This window comes from Siphateles boraxobius, unplaced genomic scaffold, assembly GCF_051911475.1.
Source record: "Siphateles boraxobius isolate OS27281-9 unplaced genomic scaffold, OSU_SipBor_1 1, whole genome shotgun sequence".
Classification (NCBI taxonomy): Eukaryota; Metazoa; Chordata; class Actinopteri; order Cypriniformes; family Leuciscidae; genus Siphateles; species Siphateles boraxobius.
Genome location: NW_027508699.1, coordinates 20,158,841 through 20,178,313, shown reverse-complemented (window position 1 = coordinate 20,178,313; position 19,473 = coordinate 20,158,841). Strand labels below are relative to the sequence as shown.

General features: G+C 38.5%; 2 protein-coding genes across 4 annotated transcripts; one reads left to right on the top strand and one right to left on the bottom strand.

The window, feature by feature from the left end:
• Positions 1-4,299: 4,299 nt before the first annotated feature.
• On the top strand, positions 4,300-11,531 carry nceh1a (neutral cholesterol ester hydrolase 1a). Of its 3 annotated transcripts, none has more exons than XM_077228118.1 (6): positions 4,300-4,388; positions 6,768-6,940; positions 7,486-7,711; positions 7,849-7,918; positions 8,001-8,172; positions 10,464-11,531. In XM_077228118.1, the coding sequence occupies exons 2-6, from the start codon at positions 6,800-6,802 to the stop codon at positions 11,079-11,081; spliced, it is 1,227 nt and encodes a 408-aa protein (XP_077084233.1). In that variant the 5' UTR covers positions 4,300-4,388; positions 6,768-6,799; the 3' UTR covers positions 11,082-11,531. The 3 variants fall into 3 exon arrangements, with proteins under 3 accessions (XP_077084233.1, XP_077084251.1, XP_077084241.1); XM_077228136.1 differs by having other exon boundaries at positions 4,301-4,388; positions 6,877-6,940; XM_077228126.1 differs by having other exon boundaries at positions 4,304-4,388; positions 6,837-6,940.
• A 408-nt stretch (positions 11,532-11,939) lies between these two features.
• msl2a (MSL complex subunit 2a) lies at positions 11,940-19,033 on the bottom strand. The gene is made up of 2 exons (XM_077228107.1): positions 18,065-19,033; positions 11,940-15,006 (listed from the first exon to the last, which is right to left on the bottom strand). The coding sequence occupies exons 1-2, from the start codon at positions 18,204-18,206 to the stop codon at positions 13,553-13,555; spliced, it is 1,596 nt and encodes a 531-aa protein (XP_077084222.1). The 5' UTR covers positions 18,207-19,033; the 3' UTR covers positions 11,940-13,552.
• Positions 19,034-19,473: the final 440 nt, after the last annotated feature.

Here is a 19,473-nt window from a genome sequence, read left to right as displayed (position 1 = left end):
TGTGTGTGTGTGTGTTCTCTGCCTAATGTGGATGTAGTAGGGTGGGAGAAACACCTTCTCTGGTTAAATGAAAGCAGATGTGCACAGGAGAGCTTCTGTAATGTGTACAATGCGATGTTTCCTTGGCATCACATAAGAAGAAATAATATTTTCTGCAAAAAAGTTGCAAAACTTTCAGATGGAATTGTGAAACCTATGGTAGAAAACGAAAACAAAGCCCACAATGACATTTGAGGAAAGTCATTTATTTAAGTTCGCTGACTGCAGTGGTAAAATATTTTTTTTTTTTCGAGACACAAAAACATACAAAAAACTCTTCTATGTCATCCCAAACCAGTATGACTTTTGTGAAACAGAACATAGCCTTTATATATTTTAAATGTCTGTTTTTGTCCATAAAGTGAAAGTCAGAGGGGTCTAATGTTGATTTGGACCCCACTGACTCATTATAGACAAAAACAGTTCTTCAAAAGAAACTTTCTTTACAATTAAGGCAAACTATAGGAGTCGAAAGATACTAAATCATAATTAAGAGATAAAAAGTTGAATTATCGAGATAGAATTGTCGAAATATTGAAAAAACAAACAGTGTGTAGTAAAAATAATGACAAAAAGTAGAAATTGATATAGTTAGTCATGTTAAAAACTCAAAATTATGACATAAAAAGCTGAAATTATGATATAAAATATCAATTATGACAAATGTCTTTTTATGTAATGGTGATTTTTTATCATTGTCATAATTATGATTTACTTGGACTTTTTATCTCATAATTTGTCATAAATATGATTATATTTGGGATCAACTATTTCTTTAAACAGTATAGGGTCCCAAAAAAAAGAAGTCCTCTGAGTGGAGCTCATTACTGTCATAATTTTGATTTACCAAATCATTTCTTATGTGGCGGAAATTGGCATCCAAATGAGAGTGAGTTATGAATTTTCATCTTAGCGTGATCTATACTTTTATTTCACCAAGACAGACGTGTGCAGGTGTGTTCATAACATAATATATGTAAAATCATATTTTAAAAAAATTTAAAACTTTGCATTATGTTTTATATTTTAAGGCTTTTTGTTAAGAGTCGGGCATGGGATATGCAAATATGAAGTGCCTGTTTGTACAAGTTCGTCATGCAATGAATAAGAAGACAGGTGCAGGTTAGCGTGGCTTGGTTGTGATGCCTGAGGGTTATTTCTACATATTTTTAGATTTTTCAAGACAGTGTCATGCTCGGATTTCTCTGAGCTGATCCTCTGATCTCTGTTCCTTCCTTTATATGTTTACATTTTTAGAACTTAGTAATTAAAGCAGCTACATGAAGGTTGCAGGTACATTACATTCTTAATGAGCTAAATATCCATAACCATGACCGAATGTGGTATTTTAAGATTTGCATTTTCAGAATTAATTTACAGCTCTAATCCATTTCCAGTCAAATAGTCCATGATCCCTTCATTTCCGCACATTATTACTGGAATCCTGGTGCTATGGAAACTAGTTGTCTGCATATGTGACAAAACAACTGCCCATATGGATATCAATATAGTGCTGCTGTTAAATGCTTTCATGCTCCTAAAATAAATTACACAATAAAGTATAAGCCAAAAAAAAACTGTCCTCATTTACTCATCATCATCATTTTTGGTTAGACTTTCTTTCTAATGTGGAACACAAAAGAAGATAATTATAGCCGAATGTCCAACCTGCTTGTTTTCATTCAATGAAAGTGAATGGTGACCCAATAAACAAGATTTTTTTTGTGAATAAAGACTCAAATTTCAGTCTTCAGTGATTATTGTATGACTTGGAAATGTAAAGACTAGTTTTTATGATACTTTTGGTGAACTTTTTGGACTTATAAAAGAGGCTCAACATCTCCTTTGGAATTTCTCAGAGGAAAGAAAGTCATGTTTGCAATAAAATGGAGTAAATGATGACAGAATTTTAATTTTGGGGGTCAACTATTCCTTTAAACAGTGGTGGGGCCTTATGAAATTGCTCAGATATTTCATTCCTCTTGGGACTCGAGAGCTTGGTGACTCTGTCAAAGCAGCTGATAGGGGTATCAAAGAACTTTAATCTCAAAAACTAATTAAAGTCGCTCTGCTTTGGATTAGCACAGGCCTGGACAAAGGAGTCTTTTGACTTTTAAGGACTTTCTCTGACTTCATCTTTCCTCTCTCTTCTCTCAGATGGAGCAGCAGTAAATGAAGGTTGGCTGATGTTTCTGTGCTGATTGGGGCCAGCAGTGCAACTCCAGCCCAGAGGAACATGATGAGAGATGATGTCATTGTGAGTAAAACGAATCTCTCGTTGAAGGGTGTATAAAAGATGCCCCGTATGGAGAAATAAGCCTCCTGTTTTTTTTTTCAACAAGCTCCTCAGAGGGCCGAATGTTACTGATCCAAGTAACACCATGTGAAGGGAATTTTTCAGAGCTTTTTTTTTTTCTCTAGCTGTCTCACATCTCTTCTCATGGGTGTTTCCCTGGATTTGTCTTCCATGGATTTGCCAATATCCATTATCAAAGCTTATAAAGCAAGTGCGAGTCTTTTTACAGTTGTTTCTTCTTTTGATGTTATACAGGGTGTAGGTGTTGCTCCCTGAAAGGGTGTAACAACCCTTTTAAATTTTATTGTGATGCAATTATGGGATTATTTTTTGTTTAAAAACTGCATGCATTTTCCTAATTTAATTAAATATTTCAAGTATTAAATATATATACAGTATATATATATATATATATATATATATATATATATTGAAAATCATGTTGCCAAGCTTTTAAGATATTACAGGGGATTTTTTTTCAAACCTTTAAATGTGGTTTAGTTAGTGGAAAATTATTCATTAATTTTACTCTTACATCAGTCATTTAAAAAATAAAATTCATTGCAAGTTTCATTGTAAGACGTATGTGTATCAAGATGTCATGTCTCATTTCAGTCTATGTGATCCTGACACTAACCTCTCAAAATCTGACTTAGATCAGTCAACCTGTCAACACTGAGCAAATTTTGGAGCCAAAGAACAGCCTGAAAAGGTCACTGTCCCCTTGCTGTATAACTTTCACCAGCAAGAACCCTGCAACCCAGTCCGAGGACAGGACATAAACGGTATGAACCGGGGATATGAAGCCTCCAGACATCCAGCATTTACCTCTAGTAAGAGGAGCCTGGGGTCCACCAATACTGCACACCTGTGGAGATTTGGTTAAAAAAAAGTTAAATATTTTGCTCCTGACTCACCACATACTTTATAGAGTATGTCTAAACAATGAGATAATACCTTTTAAGAGGAGGGTCTAAAAATATTTCAGCATGTTCCTCTTCATCTGTGAAAAAATAATTTGTCAGGTGACCTAAAAATACATATATTTTTTTAATTGCTTATATGCTTATATTAATGATGAAATTGTCCAAAAGTCTTAGACTACTAGTCATAATTTCTATCAAACATAAATCTTTGCATTACAAATTATATTATTACCATAATTTAAGTGAATAGTTTAACTGAAAAATTGACATTAATTTCAGAATGTAGGTTTGTCTCTCTTTTGCTTATGACAGTCGAACTGCATGAACACAAGATTGTGTCAGACTTGATGATCATGTTCTTCAGAGCATTTTGAGCTTTAATAAAAGAAAGAGTCTGTCTGTACAAAGAGTCCCATGGGGGGATATGGAATATTGGGTAACCATATTTTTCAAAATATCTTCTTTTGTGTTCAGCAGAAGAGAGAAATTCATATAGGTTTGGAACAACATGAGGGTGAGTAAATGATGACAGATTTCCCCCTTTTGGGTGAACTATCCCTTTAATAAAGGCATTATAAATCTGAAATATTTCTTACTCATTTTACATAATTTTTTCTGTTTTAAACAAAACTCTACACTTTTCTCTTTTTTTCCCCAGGTTTAAAATAGATTTTAATGTGGTCTCAGACACCAACATGACTGAATAATTAAGGTTACATCAAAACAATTTTTTAGGGTTGGGTCGGGTATAGTTCTTAAGATAACAACTGCACAGTGTGGTTTCTAGCTTGTTATTTATGATCATCAGCTGGTATAATCAAGGTCTAAACAAGCTCAACCTGGTTAAAGGTGGTAGACCACTTTGGCTAAACTGGCAGGAACCCATAACCAGTTTCCATGTTCAAAAACCAGCCTGACCACGTTAAGCTGTATAACCCGTTTTTTCTAGCAAGGTAAACATCATGTTAGTCACATATAGGTATGTGTCCACACCTTCAGAGAAGTGACTCCCATGATCATTTGTGGGGGACATAACTTAAATGTCCCCTCCAAAGCAAAGATGAGCGGTGAAACGAGCTCAAACAACAAGAAATTTCACAAGACATTTTGTGTTTGAGAGGTTAGAGGTAAGAACAAAGTCTTCTTTTGTCAGAGTTGACGATTTAAAATTCCCATTTTCATGCGTAAATGTCAACATAAGTGCAGCCAGCTGATATTTTGAGTGTTAAACCAAACTAATTTTCTTTGATCATTTTTTAGATTTAGGAATGATCACTCCTAAACTGAAATTACTGATCACTGAAATTAAATGTCTCTGATAAAGAAAGATAGCATGTTTGTTTTGATAGCATGGTGTGAAGACCACTGAAACCCAGTGAGCACGTGTACAGCATTATCCTGCTTTTCAGTGCTTTAAAAAACTCCTATTATCCTGCTGTCATAACTTTTGGTCTCATTATAATTATTTTCACACAACAGATGGTTTCATTTAGCAATGTTTCATTACTCTTATTTGGGCCTATAGATATTGCCACAGGCTAACAGTACTCTCAGTGCTAGCCATGTGCTAGCTATCTCAAAGAAAACTGGTCTCATAAATTATCTCCGAGTTCTAGCAGTGCTGTTTGTCTGTAAGTTACTGAGAACTTTTTCTGGTTTAGTTTTAGCGAATTTGGTAACTAACGGCTTCTTCGGTTCAACGTCACTCCATCCTTGACGTCTGTTCAGAATCAGTAGATATTTCCAAAGTCCAAAGTCATTCAGCAAAAGCAAATCGTTGCTAGCCTCAATAGTCTTATAATAAGAGTGGAGGGATGATAGATAATGCAGAAACAACATATGAAGACGAAAGAGCCAAATGTATGACAGAAACCCTCGCTGATTTTCCCCCCTGAATTGGCAGTCCTTGCTGAGCTAGCCGCAGTATTTTTCCAATTACAGTAATCACTGCACAGAAGTAACAAAAATCCTGAATGGCTATGGATGGTTTCGACAGAAGAGCTAAGTGCACATGCACTGCATACATGGACTGTGGTGAGGAGAGATTATGGTATACGTCAAACCTACCATTAGAACCTGTCTGGTTTTCTACTCAACACAGACTTCACTCACTTGGTATATGCTAAATATGTAATTTTTGTGACACAATCCATTTCGTCAGCTGTAATGAAATGCAACATAAGATACATTTGTGAGAGCACTTTTCCAGGACACTACTACTTTACTATTAACTAAGCATCAACGTTGTGCTGTCAATAAAGATATTTATTTACCATGGTAAAACATGGTAAATAATAAGCAATGATGCTTTTACGTTGGTCAATGCTTTGTAAAATACTCTCACAATTATGTAAAACAATCAAAATGTGCTGAAACCCTATTGTTATTGGCTTGATTATAGATTAAAGTGCTATATTTATATATAGGTCTACACTCAAATACACTTACACACAACAATGATGTCCTCTAGTGGAGGACATTTGACATGACTGCTAAAGTCAAAGAGTAAAACTACCTAATGGCACTGAACATTATCAGCTTAAACATTTATTTAAAAAATATATATAGTCTTATCCGGATTGCTGATCTCAAAAACAAAAATTGTATTAAAATCATTTAAATAAAATGCTAGATTTTTGCCTAAATTCTTCCCTCAAAGACCTCATCAAAAATGTATTTAAATTACCTCCTTAGTGAAAATGAAAATGCATTAAACAAGGTATTACACACATACCCCCGTTTTCACTGACATGGCCTAATATAGGCCCATACTAAAATGCATGTTTGAGCTGTTTTAACTAAAAGCAACTTGCACTGACATATCTTAAAATATTTCACTCACTGCTATTGTTTTGTCTCAAGATACACACCTTTTTTTCTGCACATTTATAAAAGCCAATTAAATGCCCTAATTGAACTAAAGCCTAATCCTGGCTTAATCTAAACCCGTCTGTGAAATGGAATGGGGACTTTGTCGCTACCCTTAGTAGTCGCCTTTTTCGCCTTGGTCGCCTTTTTTCACCTTTGTTGCCATTGGCTTTTGGCTTGCTTAGTTGGGGACATTAAATTTAACATTTAAGTTAATATTCAACAATAATAATGATCTGCCTGCATTGACACCATTATATGAGAACTGAACTGAGCTGGACGATGACATCACCGGTTTCTCCAGAACGGCTATATAAATGATAACTTTTTTTACAACAAAAATGAAACATCACTGAACTTACTTAAGCTGGACTGTGACGCTATTATATTTTCTTCTGGAAACAAACTTTGTTGCATTATTTTCCTGTTATCTCTGTAAAGCTGCTTTGAAACAATCTGTATTGTAAAAAGTGCTATTTAAATAAATCAATGTGACTTGACTTTAGCACAATATGCAATAATTATGTTTTGAAGAATGAAAACTACATTTCCCAGAATGCTGTAGGATTATCCACAGGAAGTAACAGTAACATTAAAAGAATCTTTGCACAATGTAATATTGTCTAACCCCCTGATAGCTCCAGAGAGAAGGGCAGAGAGACATCACTTCATGATGAAGTTGCTTTGCGGTTTTACCTTGTTATTAGCAGTTGCTGTTGCCTATTACATCTACATCCCATTGCCTAGGGAAATCCCAGAACAATGGAAACTGATGGTGTTGGATGCCACATTTCGAGGAGTTGTGAGTATGGTAAGTATCATACTTTAAACAGTCCGCCAGGTGAATTAAGGAAAGGAACATTTTGATTGGCTGGAAAGATGTCTATATTCCATTCTCAACTAAAATAGTAGGTCATAAGATTTTTTAACAGAATCAAAAATAACAATAATACAAGTTTATACCTGCTTTGCCATAACATTTAAGCTGAACGTATTCCTCATTTAATGATTTTTGCTTTTGGTATATAACATCTCAGGGTTATTGATATATAATAAACTGTATGATATAAATAATTAGCATAAAACTTAGACAACGTCCAGTATTTGATATTAATAGAGGACCATCTGTTTTTGAAGAGACATGCCCTTGATTTGCCTGTTCTGATGAACTTTGACCAACTTGGCACAACTGTAGATAATACCCAAGGGCAGAATGAAATGTTCTCTATTTTCTGTCTTCATGAACTTTTCTCTCTTTTTCAATGCACCAAAATTATCATGCGAATTGCGTTTCAAAACCATAATGAGGGGAACGGTTAGTTCAGTTCACTGTTTTCTGATCTTGTTGTTTTGTAGGGAGATGTTGCTCACTCACTGGGTTTGAGCCACAGTGTCCACGTTATCAACTCCTTTATAGTCAATTTCGAGAGTTTGGTGCCGATCACAAACCAAGAGATCCAGGCTGAAGATATCCTGTTTGATGGGGTCCATGTGCGTGTATACCACCCTCCTGGACGGGAAGAAAAACTGAGGAGAGCAGTTATGTTCATTCACGGAGGTGGATGGGCCTTGGGTGCTCCAAGTATGTCCGAATGTTACCTTATTAACCATTATACACGTTTCATGATAAATCAGGTAGCAGCATCCCTCTGTCCTATTTTGACATTCATGGGATTATGTGTGAGATGTGTTTTCATGTGACTGCTTATCTGCCATCAGAGTTGGGGTCATATGACAGTCTCTGCAGAAAGATGGCAGCTGATCTGGACGCAGTGGTTGTGACGGTGGAGTGAGTATATACTCGCATTCATAGGAAGAGATAAATCATCTACGGTTTTGACCAGTCACACTGAAGAGTTAATTTTGTGCAGTTATCGCATGGCTCCTGATGTGCACTTCCCAGTGCAGTATGAGGAGTGTGTGCAGGCCGCTAAGCACTTCCTGAAGCCTGAAGTGCTGGTGAAGTACTCGGTCGATCCAGAGCGAGTGGCAGTGTGTGGAGACAGTGCTGGAGGGAACCTGGCCGCTGCTGCGGCTCAGCGGGTACACATCCACTTTTATTGCCCTCATCTCAGGTCATATTGTCTGTTAAAGGGATAGTTTATACAGACGTGGAAATTCTGTCATTATTTACTCACCCTCATGTTGTTCCAAACCTGTATGATTTTCTTTTGTGGAACACAGATGAAATGTAAATAATTGTTTTGATCGAATGAATGGGGACTCGAGCTTTAAGCTTTGAAAATGGACAAAAAAACAAGTATCATAACTGTTGCCCATAATGCTTGTACATACGATAGCTTTGCAATCATTTTTTTTTATATAAAATTCATTTAAAAAAAAAATAATCTAATGTTTTAACCACTGTTACCGGATCATTGAGAATCAGATTAGTGAAATAAATCTACTCAGTCAAGAGATTTATTGAAAAGATCCGACTCAATAGAACAGATTCATTCAGGGTGAACGTGATTTCACCAAGTGCCACATTTTCCTGGATCAACATCGTTGTTGATCCTGGATCAACTTTCCAATTAACCAATCAGATTTGAGGGACAAGTTTACAGTTTATGTCAAGTTTAGGCTTAGAACCAAGGTGAAGTACTTAAACATCAGTGTCATTCACCTATCATTACCCTCTGATTTTAGAGAAAAGTTATGGGTAGGGTTAGGTTAAGGGGTAGGGATTGGGTAAGGACTACATTTTGGGACAGGAATGTTGATCCAGGATCAACAAAATATGTTGATCCAGGACCATGTCTTACTTGGCAAAATCACAGTGACCTTCATTCAGACCGTGATCATAAAAAGCTATTTTGTCATAAGCATGACATAAAAACTCAAAATTATGGCAAGAAATTCCAATTATCTCATAATTAACTCATAATTTCGACTATCTCATAATCAACGCTGTGTCATCTTTTTTAACGTGATGATGACAATGACAGTATCTCATAATTGACGCTGTATCATAATTTCGACTTGATTAAGACTTTGTATCTGACTTACTATCTCATAATTTCGTCTTTGTTCTTAGGCTATGTGGTGGAAATGGGCTACATGTGGGTGACTTCAAAAGAAATATTTTAGATTATATTATTTTTAGGTGAACTGTTGGTGCGTTGTCAGAAGATTCTGACTTTTAAAAAGCGTTCACGTCCTCGTAGAACTCTTATGCCGAGTTCAGACCGCACGATTTTCTAAATAATCGGGTCACTGTTGTTTTCACACTGCATGACTATCTGGGGTAACATTCAGTTGCTGCTGTGTTCACACTGCACGATGGATCGGCGACAGGAGGTTTCACACTGCATGACTTTACAAAAGAAAGAATCGCCGACAACTTCTGCCTGGTCCGCAAACTATGTTTCACAATCACAACCAAACAAATGCGAGAAGTGATAAGGAAATAACGGAAGATCACGCGTGCGTAAGACCGGAGTTCTCGCGCGACACTGAATTTGTTATTAAAAATAATAGCCTACAAGAAGATTGCGATCCAAATTGTCTGTGCGCTGATTTGTAGCAAAAATGATAAAAAATAAATATACAGTTTATGCAGGTTGGGAAGACGAGGGGAGCAAGGACTGTGTTTTGCAAAGAGAGTTGGGGATAAATAAATAATTTTGCAAATGTCCTGCTGTTGCTGCTGGCCATGCAAATGTTTGTGCTTTGTTTCTGTTTGATATAATTGTAAATATAGGCCTATCTATTAAAATACTGATATTCTGGTCTATAACTACTCCCCGAACAGCCTGCTGTCCTGTATCTTGCTCTCTCATTGGCTGTCAGTCATCGCCGATGTAGTTTTCAGTCAGAACACATTCACACAGCACGATTGTGAATCGCCGACAGGTCCAGATATTTAGCATGCCAAATATCTCACGGGCGTCGGTGACTCGTCGGCGATTCTCACAGATCGCGTCTTTGTTCATTCACACTGTGTGATTGTCACTCGCGTGAACGAGCACCGATTTGCCTGTGATTTCGGGCATTTGTCGGCGATTTCTCAAAACCTGTCGGCGAGCCAAAATCGGGGCTAAAATCGTGCAGTCTGAACTCGGCATTAATAGCAACTTGTAAACTCAGAATTTGCAGAGAGCCCTGACTTGTTCCACGTTACCACTGCAGATTCATTTTGGTGTTGATAGAAAAGCATCATTCCAAGTTCGTAAACAGCTCCGAGTAGAATGTCATGTTTTGTCATCTCGAAATTACGCTATGGAGTGATCAGTAGTTTCCTTTTAATGTAACTAACTGTTAGTTCATTAACCATTAGTTAGAGTTTGATGTGGTTGCGGAAATCAACCTGCATTTTTGTTTTCTCTCACTAGATTGGAATAGACAACAGTACTTCCGTGAAATTCAAACTGCAGGTCTTGATTTACCCAGTGCTCCAGGCGCTAGACTTCAACACAGCTTCCTATCAGCAAAACCACAATGTTCCCATCCTGTATCGCAGGCTAATGGCCCGTTTCTGGTTGGAGTACTTAGACGCCGATCCTGACATCATGCACTCCATTATGATGAACAAACACACAGCCCAAGACCAAAGCCTGGTGTCCTTGAATCGTTCAAAGCTGAACTGGACCAATCTCCTCCCCAAACGAGTGATAAAACATTATAAGCCTGTTTTTCCGCTGACTGGCTCTCCTAGTATCTTAAAGGATGTACCGGCATTATTGGATTCCAGAGCTGCTCCGTTACTGGCGAGCGACGAGGTTTTGCGTATGGCGCCACGTGCTTACATTCTGACCGGCGAGCACGATGTTTTGAGGGATGATGGGATGATGTATGCCCGCAGGCTGGAGCTGGCAGGGGTCTCTGTCACTAATGACCATTACGAAGATGGTTTCCATGGCTGTGTGAGCTTTGCTTTCTGGCCCTTACAATTCTCTGTGGGAATAAGGGCAGTGCACAATTACATTGCTTGGCTTGACGAACAGTTGTAGGTATTTGCCTTAAATGTGAGAAGAGACACACGTCTAAAATGCGTCTATTTTTAGGGATTTCCACATTGTGATGCATTCTTTTGCAGCATGACATGGTTTATATTGCAAATGAAGAAACTGAATCTGTGTTTCTTTCAAATAATGACTAACACATTTAAGAATTTTTTTTAAACTAATGTACTAAGAACCAAATTACAAAGGAATTTCTCTTGAAATATATATATATACTAACTTCATTAAAATACACAAGTGTACAGAACGTGAAAGTATTCAAATTATACTTACATTTCGTCTCTACTACCACCTACTGCATTCACCATACATTTCATAACATTTGTGCTAGACTTTCACTCCAAAGACCTGCAATTAATTGAGTCATATTTCTACTGTGAAACACTGAGTGAATAAAGTAGGAACATGTATTGAAGCTGCAATAAAATGTAAAATTCTGCCTAGTTGCATTAGTAATTCAAGAAAGCACTACATTGTGGCTTTTCAAATATTCTCACATTATTGAATAACGATGAGAAAAACTGCCTTTATGTTTGCTGTTTTATATTCCGTTTATAAACAGTTTGTTGGAAGTAAATCGTAGTTATATGCTTTTGGATAATCGTGCTAATCAAGGTCCTTCTAACTTCTACATTTATAAGGAGAAAACATTAAAATGTCAACATGAAAATATGTTGGGTATAAGGATAATTTCATAATTTAAATATTAAACTAGAAAGCTATTAATATAGTAATGTTGCCCTCTAGCGGCTGAGATGGTGACGTAAATCAAAGCTAGGCTTAAACAAAATCTAAAATCATTTGTGCTGCATTAGACAAAACTTACATAAATGACACAACACACCGTTTTGAAAAACAAGAAATAAAAAACTATAATTTATTTTTGTTGCTTTCTGCAATTTTCATTATTTCATTGTGGCAGTGAATAAACCAGCAATAATAAGAGGTTCTCCAGTAATTAAAAAAAAAATCAAGAAACTAAAATCTGAAAGTTCAAGTAATGACCATTGAAAAGCAAAGGGATGAATAAAACGACGCTACCAAACTATACGGTTTGAAAATACAACACAATATCCCACTAAGATCCAAGACTCAACTAAGAAGATTTTCAATATTTGGTCAAAGCCCTACTGATAGTGTTTTCAAGCATATTTAAGGATACAGATGAAGCACTGCCAACCCTGCTTCATTATATAAGACATGAAACGGTGCAGTGTAACAGTAAAGATGTGTTCACTGACCTTTCTCAACACATACTTCTAGTATTGGTCCCTAAAACAGGTATCACAACACAACCGCAAGACAAACACAACTAATCAGGATCCGAGTAAGGAGGCATCAATGGGTGCTAAAAGGTGCTCAGGCATACATTTAAACAACAGAACATTTTGAAATACTCGTTTACAGTTTGCATCAAAACAAATATGATGCCTTCGAGTGGGGAAAGGTTTATAAGATGGTTCTCTCTCACTTTGATTCTCATATTGCTTTTAAAATATCACTGCCATGAATACATTCTCAGGTAACACACTGAACACTCTTACATTCACTTGTTACAGTAATCTTTGTAGATATTCTGCTGATGACACAGCCAGCTCTGTCTGAACTAACAATGAACAATAGTGAGGATAAAATGAATCGGCAACTCTCAAAATTGGAGGAACATTTCTGTCATGACATATTTGTGCTTCATCATCCTTATAAAATCGCTGACAAACGTGGAGTTTGAACATCTTTCTTTCAAAGCTTGAACATGACGAATAAAAAGTGACATAGCACTAATTTGTTCAAAAAATAAGGAACCATCTACTGAACAAAAAAAATAAAATAATTCAATATCCTGAAGGTCCTATAAATGAGAGTCAAAATGACACAGGAACTGATCACTACAGCAACCAGAAAAGGTGTCTAAATCCATTAACACTATTGGGACTAAGTGCTACATTTTCCACCATAAGTAAATTATTTTACATTACAGACAGCTGTGTATAATTTTACCGTCAATGAATGTTTAGATGCAATATATTCATATTTATATTTATTTAAAAATAAATTTGAAATAAAAAGTGTCACCACAGAATGTAAACAAATGTTGATCATTGAAATAGCTGTGGGAGAGTTTATAATGAGCCATACGTGTTAGCAGACACATGTATCACAAACACCTGTGAAATTCACTTTAAGGTTTGGGTCATCGAACATTTAAAGAAAAAAAGCAGATGTTTATCAGATCCTTAGTTCATTGTGACTACAACAGTCATGCAGAAGCATACAGTTCCTTCAAAATAAAAACAAAATATGCCATAAAGCTCAGCTTCACAGTAACTTTCTATTACAGCAGTGTGTGCGTGTGTTTGATGGTAGAGGTTGAACATGAAAAACCACAGACAAGAGTTTTGGCAAACAATTTCTGTTCGAATCGACCGCGGCTAAGAGAGATATCGGTAGCAGGACAGCTATCAACAGTCAAAATGCATCTCGAGAGCATCTTCAAAACTCTGGTCCTCGTCGGCGGTTGACGTGAGGAAAGAGGCCATGGGCGAGCCCGCGGACAGGCTGAGGACCCCAGCAGCGTTCGTGCCAGCATTTCTGACCGAAATACTGGTGAGGTTGATGCCGAGAGTGAGCCTGGTCTGCTCCAGGGCTTTTTCAGGCACGGCAAAAGCCTCCAGCTTCTTCTCACCGTTGGCCATGTACGAGTTCTGGCAGCCCCTGCAGATGCAGTCCAAACAGGCCTTACGGTTGGAGTAGCAGGGGCACCTTTGACCCCTGCAGGTAAGAACACTTGGATTCTGGGTGGCTCGTCCACACTTGCAACCTTTTTTCTCTTGTGTCTTTTTGTATACGACTTTAGGAGGCTGGCCTGGCAACACGCTAGCCGAGAGCAGTCTGTCCTTCGCCTTGCCCTTCGCCTTTGGGACGGCCACTTTAGACTTCACCTGAACCTTCTTATTAGCCAGGTCCGTGTTTATCTGGATATTTTTAGTTGAATCCAGCATGGCCTTGTTGACTTTCAAAACGCCTCCATTAGTGACCACGACAGCCGGTGGGGAGGGTGCTTTCAGTTCAAATGCTGTTTTCGACGGAGCTGTGGCCGCTACCGATGGCCCCTGGATGAGGCTGGTGATGGGCAGAGGTTGGAGCATCTCGCGGTCACTCTCAGAGCGAGAGCGCTTTCGGCTCAGGCGCACTTTTCTGTGGGCCGCGGCGAGGCACGTCAGGCCCGTCTGAGGCTGTCCTGGCATAAGGGCGCCGCTGGTTTGTGAGTGCTGACATAGCTCTGCTGCTGATTTAGTCAGTTCACAAGACACGTCCTTGCTCGCAATGTCAGATTTAGGGTCCTCTAGGATGCTTGTGTTCTCCGCACTGAGGTGGACGGATTCAGCGCTTTCGTCTCGACTAACTTTGCACTTTATAGAGTTAACAGTGACAGTACTCATGTGCAGTTCTGAGTTAGATCTCAGAGGTTCGCCGGCACTGACAGGCTCGGGGGTCTCTAGCTCAGCTGGGATCGGCTCAGAGGGTTTGTCGGAGACAGTCGGTTTGATGTCAGCAGAGTTTCCGGAGTCTGTCTCCGTTTTGAGATGAGGAAAATATGCAGTGTCTTTGACAGAACTAAACTCTTCTTGTTCCTGCTTCACCTCCAACACCTCTTCCAGCATCTTCTTGACCTCAGTGTAACCTTTGACCCCCAAGGCACTCTGCTCTGTCATGACGCACACCGAGACACACTCGCAGAGACTCCTGTAGCAGTCGATCAGAACCTGGAGCTGTTTATTCTCCTCAAATTGCTCATAGTCTTTACACCAGCTGCAGGATGGCTTCAATAGCATTTTCTTGCCTTTACAACCCTTGCAAACACAGTGCTGGCAGGAGGAATCTTTTGGAGCAAGCGGCTCCTGAAGCAAATTTCCTAGATGAAAAGAAAACAATAGATTAATTTAAAACAATTAAGCACAACAAAATAACACGTAATTTTGCGTTCTATAGAGTGCAACAGATGGGTTATGCAAGTAAAAATCCCATTCATTTTCTACACAGGGAAATTTACTTTTAATTTTCATTAAAGACAGACCTGGGAGCAACGAGGTTGTTAATCGATGGTAAAGGTTTTTGTTTGAAGCCATTAGACGGCATTATTTCAACATGTATTTTAAGGATTCTATTTAAGGGCTGGAATTCATTGTGAAAAACTACATCACCAATGATGATTCTGCAAAGAAATCTCCACCAATCAGGAAATCAAAACAAGCAAATTGACCCTTCGCTAAGCCACGCCCGAAAACTGCCACTAGCCAATCGTGTATTAGCAACCGTAACTAGGCGCGGGAGGTCTGGCAAGCTTTCGAGCGAGGGAATCATGCTGAAGCGTTGTGCGTATGGATTGTGCAAATCTGATACCCGGTATCCTAAAAGTTTGGACTGGGGAGTGGAATTTTTTTTCTTCCCGAAAATCTAAAAGCCGAGGGGAGAAATGATGTGCGTGGATCAGCAGTGTGTGAGACACCATTCACAACTACACGTCCACAGGATTAACAAAAACACCTATTACTTGGAAATAATGACGGTTCTTTGTTCATAATGCACATATTTTAACGTAAAATAAGAGGATTAAAGACAAGACGGAGGCTCACTGACATACTTTAAAATATATTTCAGCATTTTGTTAATCGACGGCCTACTTCCCCTGACTGAGTAACTTTAACCCAATCCGATCGCGGCTCTCCCCGTGTTAGTGTTATTCCACAAGATTTATGGATAAACTGTTTGATTTATAATTATTAGATTAGTTTCACATTTCACTTACTCTGCTGTGCACGATCATCGCTGTTCCTCGATTTGTGTGTTTCTCATGTGAATGGTCGGCGTCTGAGGCGCTGCTGATGCGACTATAGCCTTTAGCTTCAATTTTTATGAAATTATTCTCTAATCTGTTGCATATTATGTCGTGGATATATCCCTCGAATGCATACTACAGTCCCTTTTGTCTTGCTCTCTCAGATATTTCACATGTTCGCCAAAAATGACTAATTATCTCATTGGGAATGTCTGACACCGGTGCATACACACTGTAATAGACGTGCTAGACGCGAAAGCTTGACAGGCGTAGCAACAGTAACTAAGGAGGGCGGGGCTTAGCGAAGGGTCAATTGTTTCAAAAGAACGCTTTAGCACCCTCCAACACCAATGAAGCACCATGAATGACATGACAGAGTCAGTCTCACTATGCTCTGAAACTACTCCAAATATTTGTATGTATATTTTGCAATATTCGTAAAATCTACCTCTATCTATCTATCTATCTTTCTAAAATTCCATGAATCCCTGTGAATGATATAATTGATTTAAAAACAATGGAGATATACTCCATGTACACAGTATAGGCCTAATATATATATATATATATATATATATATACATGAATCTTTAATTGATTAGTCTTATATTTCTCCATTGTTTTTAATTTGATTATATCATTCGCAGTGATTCATGGGATGGATACATTTTTCCTTCATTAAAACAGTTATGTATACAGTCTTTAAACTTTTTTGCTATAAATCAAAGTTTGTAATGTTGTGATTCACTTTGTCGCAGGTTGGTTTGGTTAATGACCTATAACTCTTTAAAATAACTTTTAAGAGCTAAATAAATAAACGGGACATTTAAATGATAAACTAAGAAGTCGAAGTGGTGCTCACTGCAGAGCCAAATGACGTCCAGCTCCCCACTCTGACGTCATGGGTGGAGCTTGACCAAGTCCAGCCCCAGCCCTGTGGATCTAATGGGTGGAGCGATAGTTATGGATAGGGTTAGGCTGTGGGTGTGGTTGGACCTTTTAGCCCCGCCCAAATTACATCCAGAGAGAGGGAGCTGGACATCCAGAGGGGGAGCTGCACTTCACGCTCAACCCATGGCTCTGCAGTGAGAAGCCTCTCTGAAAAAGCGAGTATGGGTTCAATCTTAAGCTGGCTGGCAGAAGCCGCCACTGGCATGTCACGTGACCTGTCAGTGGCTGGCTGGCAGTCTGCCTTGGCAAGTTGCAGAAATCATTTATTTTTGGCAGTTTTTGTGTTTTGTGTTCCTCCCTCTCCAGCTCATTTAACATGCATCTGTTGATATGATTATGTTGGCCAGTTACCCTAATTAAAGCAGTGAAATGGCCGTGATCATGACTGGTTGCTTCCTGGCGGTTTACTGGACGCCCAATCCAGCCAGCAGCGGTTCAACAGAGTATAACACATTGTCTGTCACTCTCACTGCAAGGAAATACATTGGTTTCTTTTTATGAATGTACTCTCATGCATTTATTCTTTTGTATGATTGTCGTTTTAGAGAATTCTATCCCAATTAAAGCAGTCAAATGGCGTCCAGTAAAGCATCAGTAACCAACCAGTCGTTATCAGGGTCATTTGACTGCTTTAATTGGGATAACCGGCCCCAAAACATCAATCATATAAAAGAACATAATCATATCAAAATATGCATATTAAATGAGCTAGAGAGGGAGGAACACAAAACTGCACAAAAAAAAAATGGTTTCTGAAACTTGCCAGCCAGCCACTGACAGGTCACGTGACATGCCAGTGACGGCAGATACAGCTTTCCATCATATCACTGCGCAGAACCCACAGAAGATTTTTTTTCTATTTTGCGTAACAACGTTGTTGTGCTCATGGATATGTATCTATATCTATATATATATCTATATGATTATGCCACGGACTATACGTTCTAGAAGAAGAAAGCGACTCAATTTGCTTCATAAAATAACGTGTTTGAAACATTTTTTCAGGCAGTAACCGTCTAATAAAATCAATAAACTCGAAGCTGTGCTGTATATTCTGAACGTATTAACGTTACCGTCAACTTCGCTGCCCGTGATGCAACGCCATTTAGCCGTGAGCCCGTGACTATATTCAAAACAGCACGGCCTCTCGTACATTGCTTAGTTGTAATAGTAAGTTACTCACCACACACCAGGCAGGATAGGGAGTCTCTAAAGAAAGGCAGGACGTTGAACAGCCCTCCGTATGTCTCCGGATCCTTTGGGTCGCACTGCAGAAGAGAGCGACACGCCGACACGTACAGCGCGGTGGCGTTTACCGGGTTCATCTCAGCGACTTCAGTCAATAGCAGGACAAGAGGAGCGGGCTGATCAGCTACTGAGAGCGACTGATGAACTGACTCCCAAAGCAGAATAACTGGGAGAACACAATCAACCAGGCTTGACCCAACGCCTCAAACAAAGAGTGTAATTTGACATGACTCGCAAGCAGATGAGCGGCTTTGAGTCGTCTGCTTGTTAACATGTCAGTGTTTAAGGGATCCTCCAGAGACGGTCAGCCCGGCTGCTGTAAGCGATGTAATTTATAGCACAGACTATAGTCTGCCTTCCATTAGTGTCAGATCCCGATTACCTCAATATGAAGAGCGCTGCACGTTTGGGATAAAGTGCACAGAGATGAAGGACTGGGCGATAAACAGCATTTTAGAGAGAAGCACAACAGGCCCGAGGTGTAACGTTAGACTCGGCGGCACGAGCTCTGCGAATAATCCGTCCACAAATAACAATTGGAAAAACAGAAAAAAAAATCCGTTGCACAAAAAGTATAATCCTTGAAATGATCAACCAAAGCGGTTATTTATAGTTTAACTGAACAAACCACACAGTCCGCTTGCTTGCTTGCTAGTTCGCTAACTAAGCTAGCTAATATTGACTGCACTTTTCTTCGGGTTGTTGAATAAGAGAGCTTTTCTCTCACTAACGAGTGCGATAGACTCCAGTTTGAGAGATTTGTTTATATAACTTAGTATTCAACTGAATTCCCTACTCTGCTAAATATTCCCATACATTAGCCCGTGCTAGAGCCAGTTGCTTATTATTCCTCTGTTAACTTTTGCATCCTGAGAGGAACAATACCAAACAAGAGTAAAAGAGCGCTTGGAATTAAACACGACCTCCAGTAAGTACTGCCCCCTAGTGTGAGACTGTATAAATCACATGCTACTACGAGGCTCTTTGTTTTTAAAAAAAAATTTGTTGAACAAGGATTACAGGGATACATACATACATCACAAAAAGCACTTAAAAACAAGAAACTAGAGGTAGAGCAAAGCAATATTTAAACATACAATAAACTAAAAATAGGACAAAAATATGCAAGTGTTATGACCCTTCACAGTTTAATCTAACCGACGCAATACGTGTACTTTTTTTTAAAGATAATAGATATAGAATAATTAATTAATTACTGTCCGGAAGTGCCTTAACATTTAGCAATAATCGATAAAATATATATTGATTTCAGTTTCAGTTTCCTTTAGTAATAAGTAGTAATATTTATATTAGTATAGGCTACTAAATAAATAAATAGTATAA

Excerpts from the sequence above, each read along its gene's own strand:
- nceh1a (XM_077228118.1), top strand. The coding sequence starts at position 6,800 with ATGATGAAGTTGCTTTGCGGTTTTACCTTGTTATTAGCAGTTGCTGTT. Across the intron at positions 7,712-7,848 it reads ATGGGCCTTGGGTGCTCCAA|AGTTGGGGTCATATGACAGT; the intron begins GTATGTCCGAAT and ends ATCTGCCATCAG. Across the intron at positions 8,173-10,463 it reads CCGCTGCTGCGGCTCAGCGG|ATTGGAATAGACAACAGTAC; the intron begins GTACACATCCAC and ends TTCTCTCACTAG.
- msl2a (XM_077228107.1), bottom strand. The coding sequence starts at position 18,206 with ATGAACCCGGTAAACGCCACCGCGCTGTACGTGTCGGCGTGTCGCTCT. Across the intron at positions 15,007-18,064 it reads CCTATCCTGCCTGGTGTGTG|GAAATTTGCTTCAGGAGCCG; the intron begins GTGAGTAACTTA and ends CTTTTCATCTAG.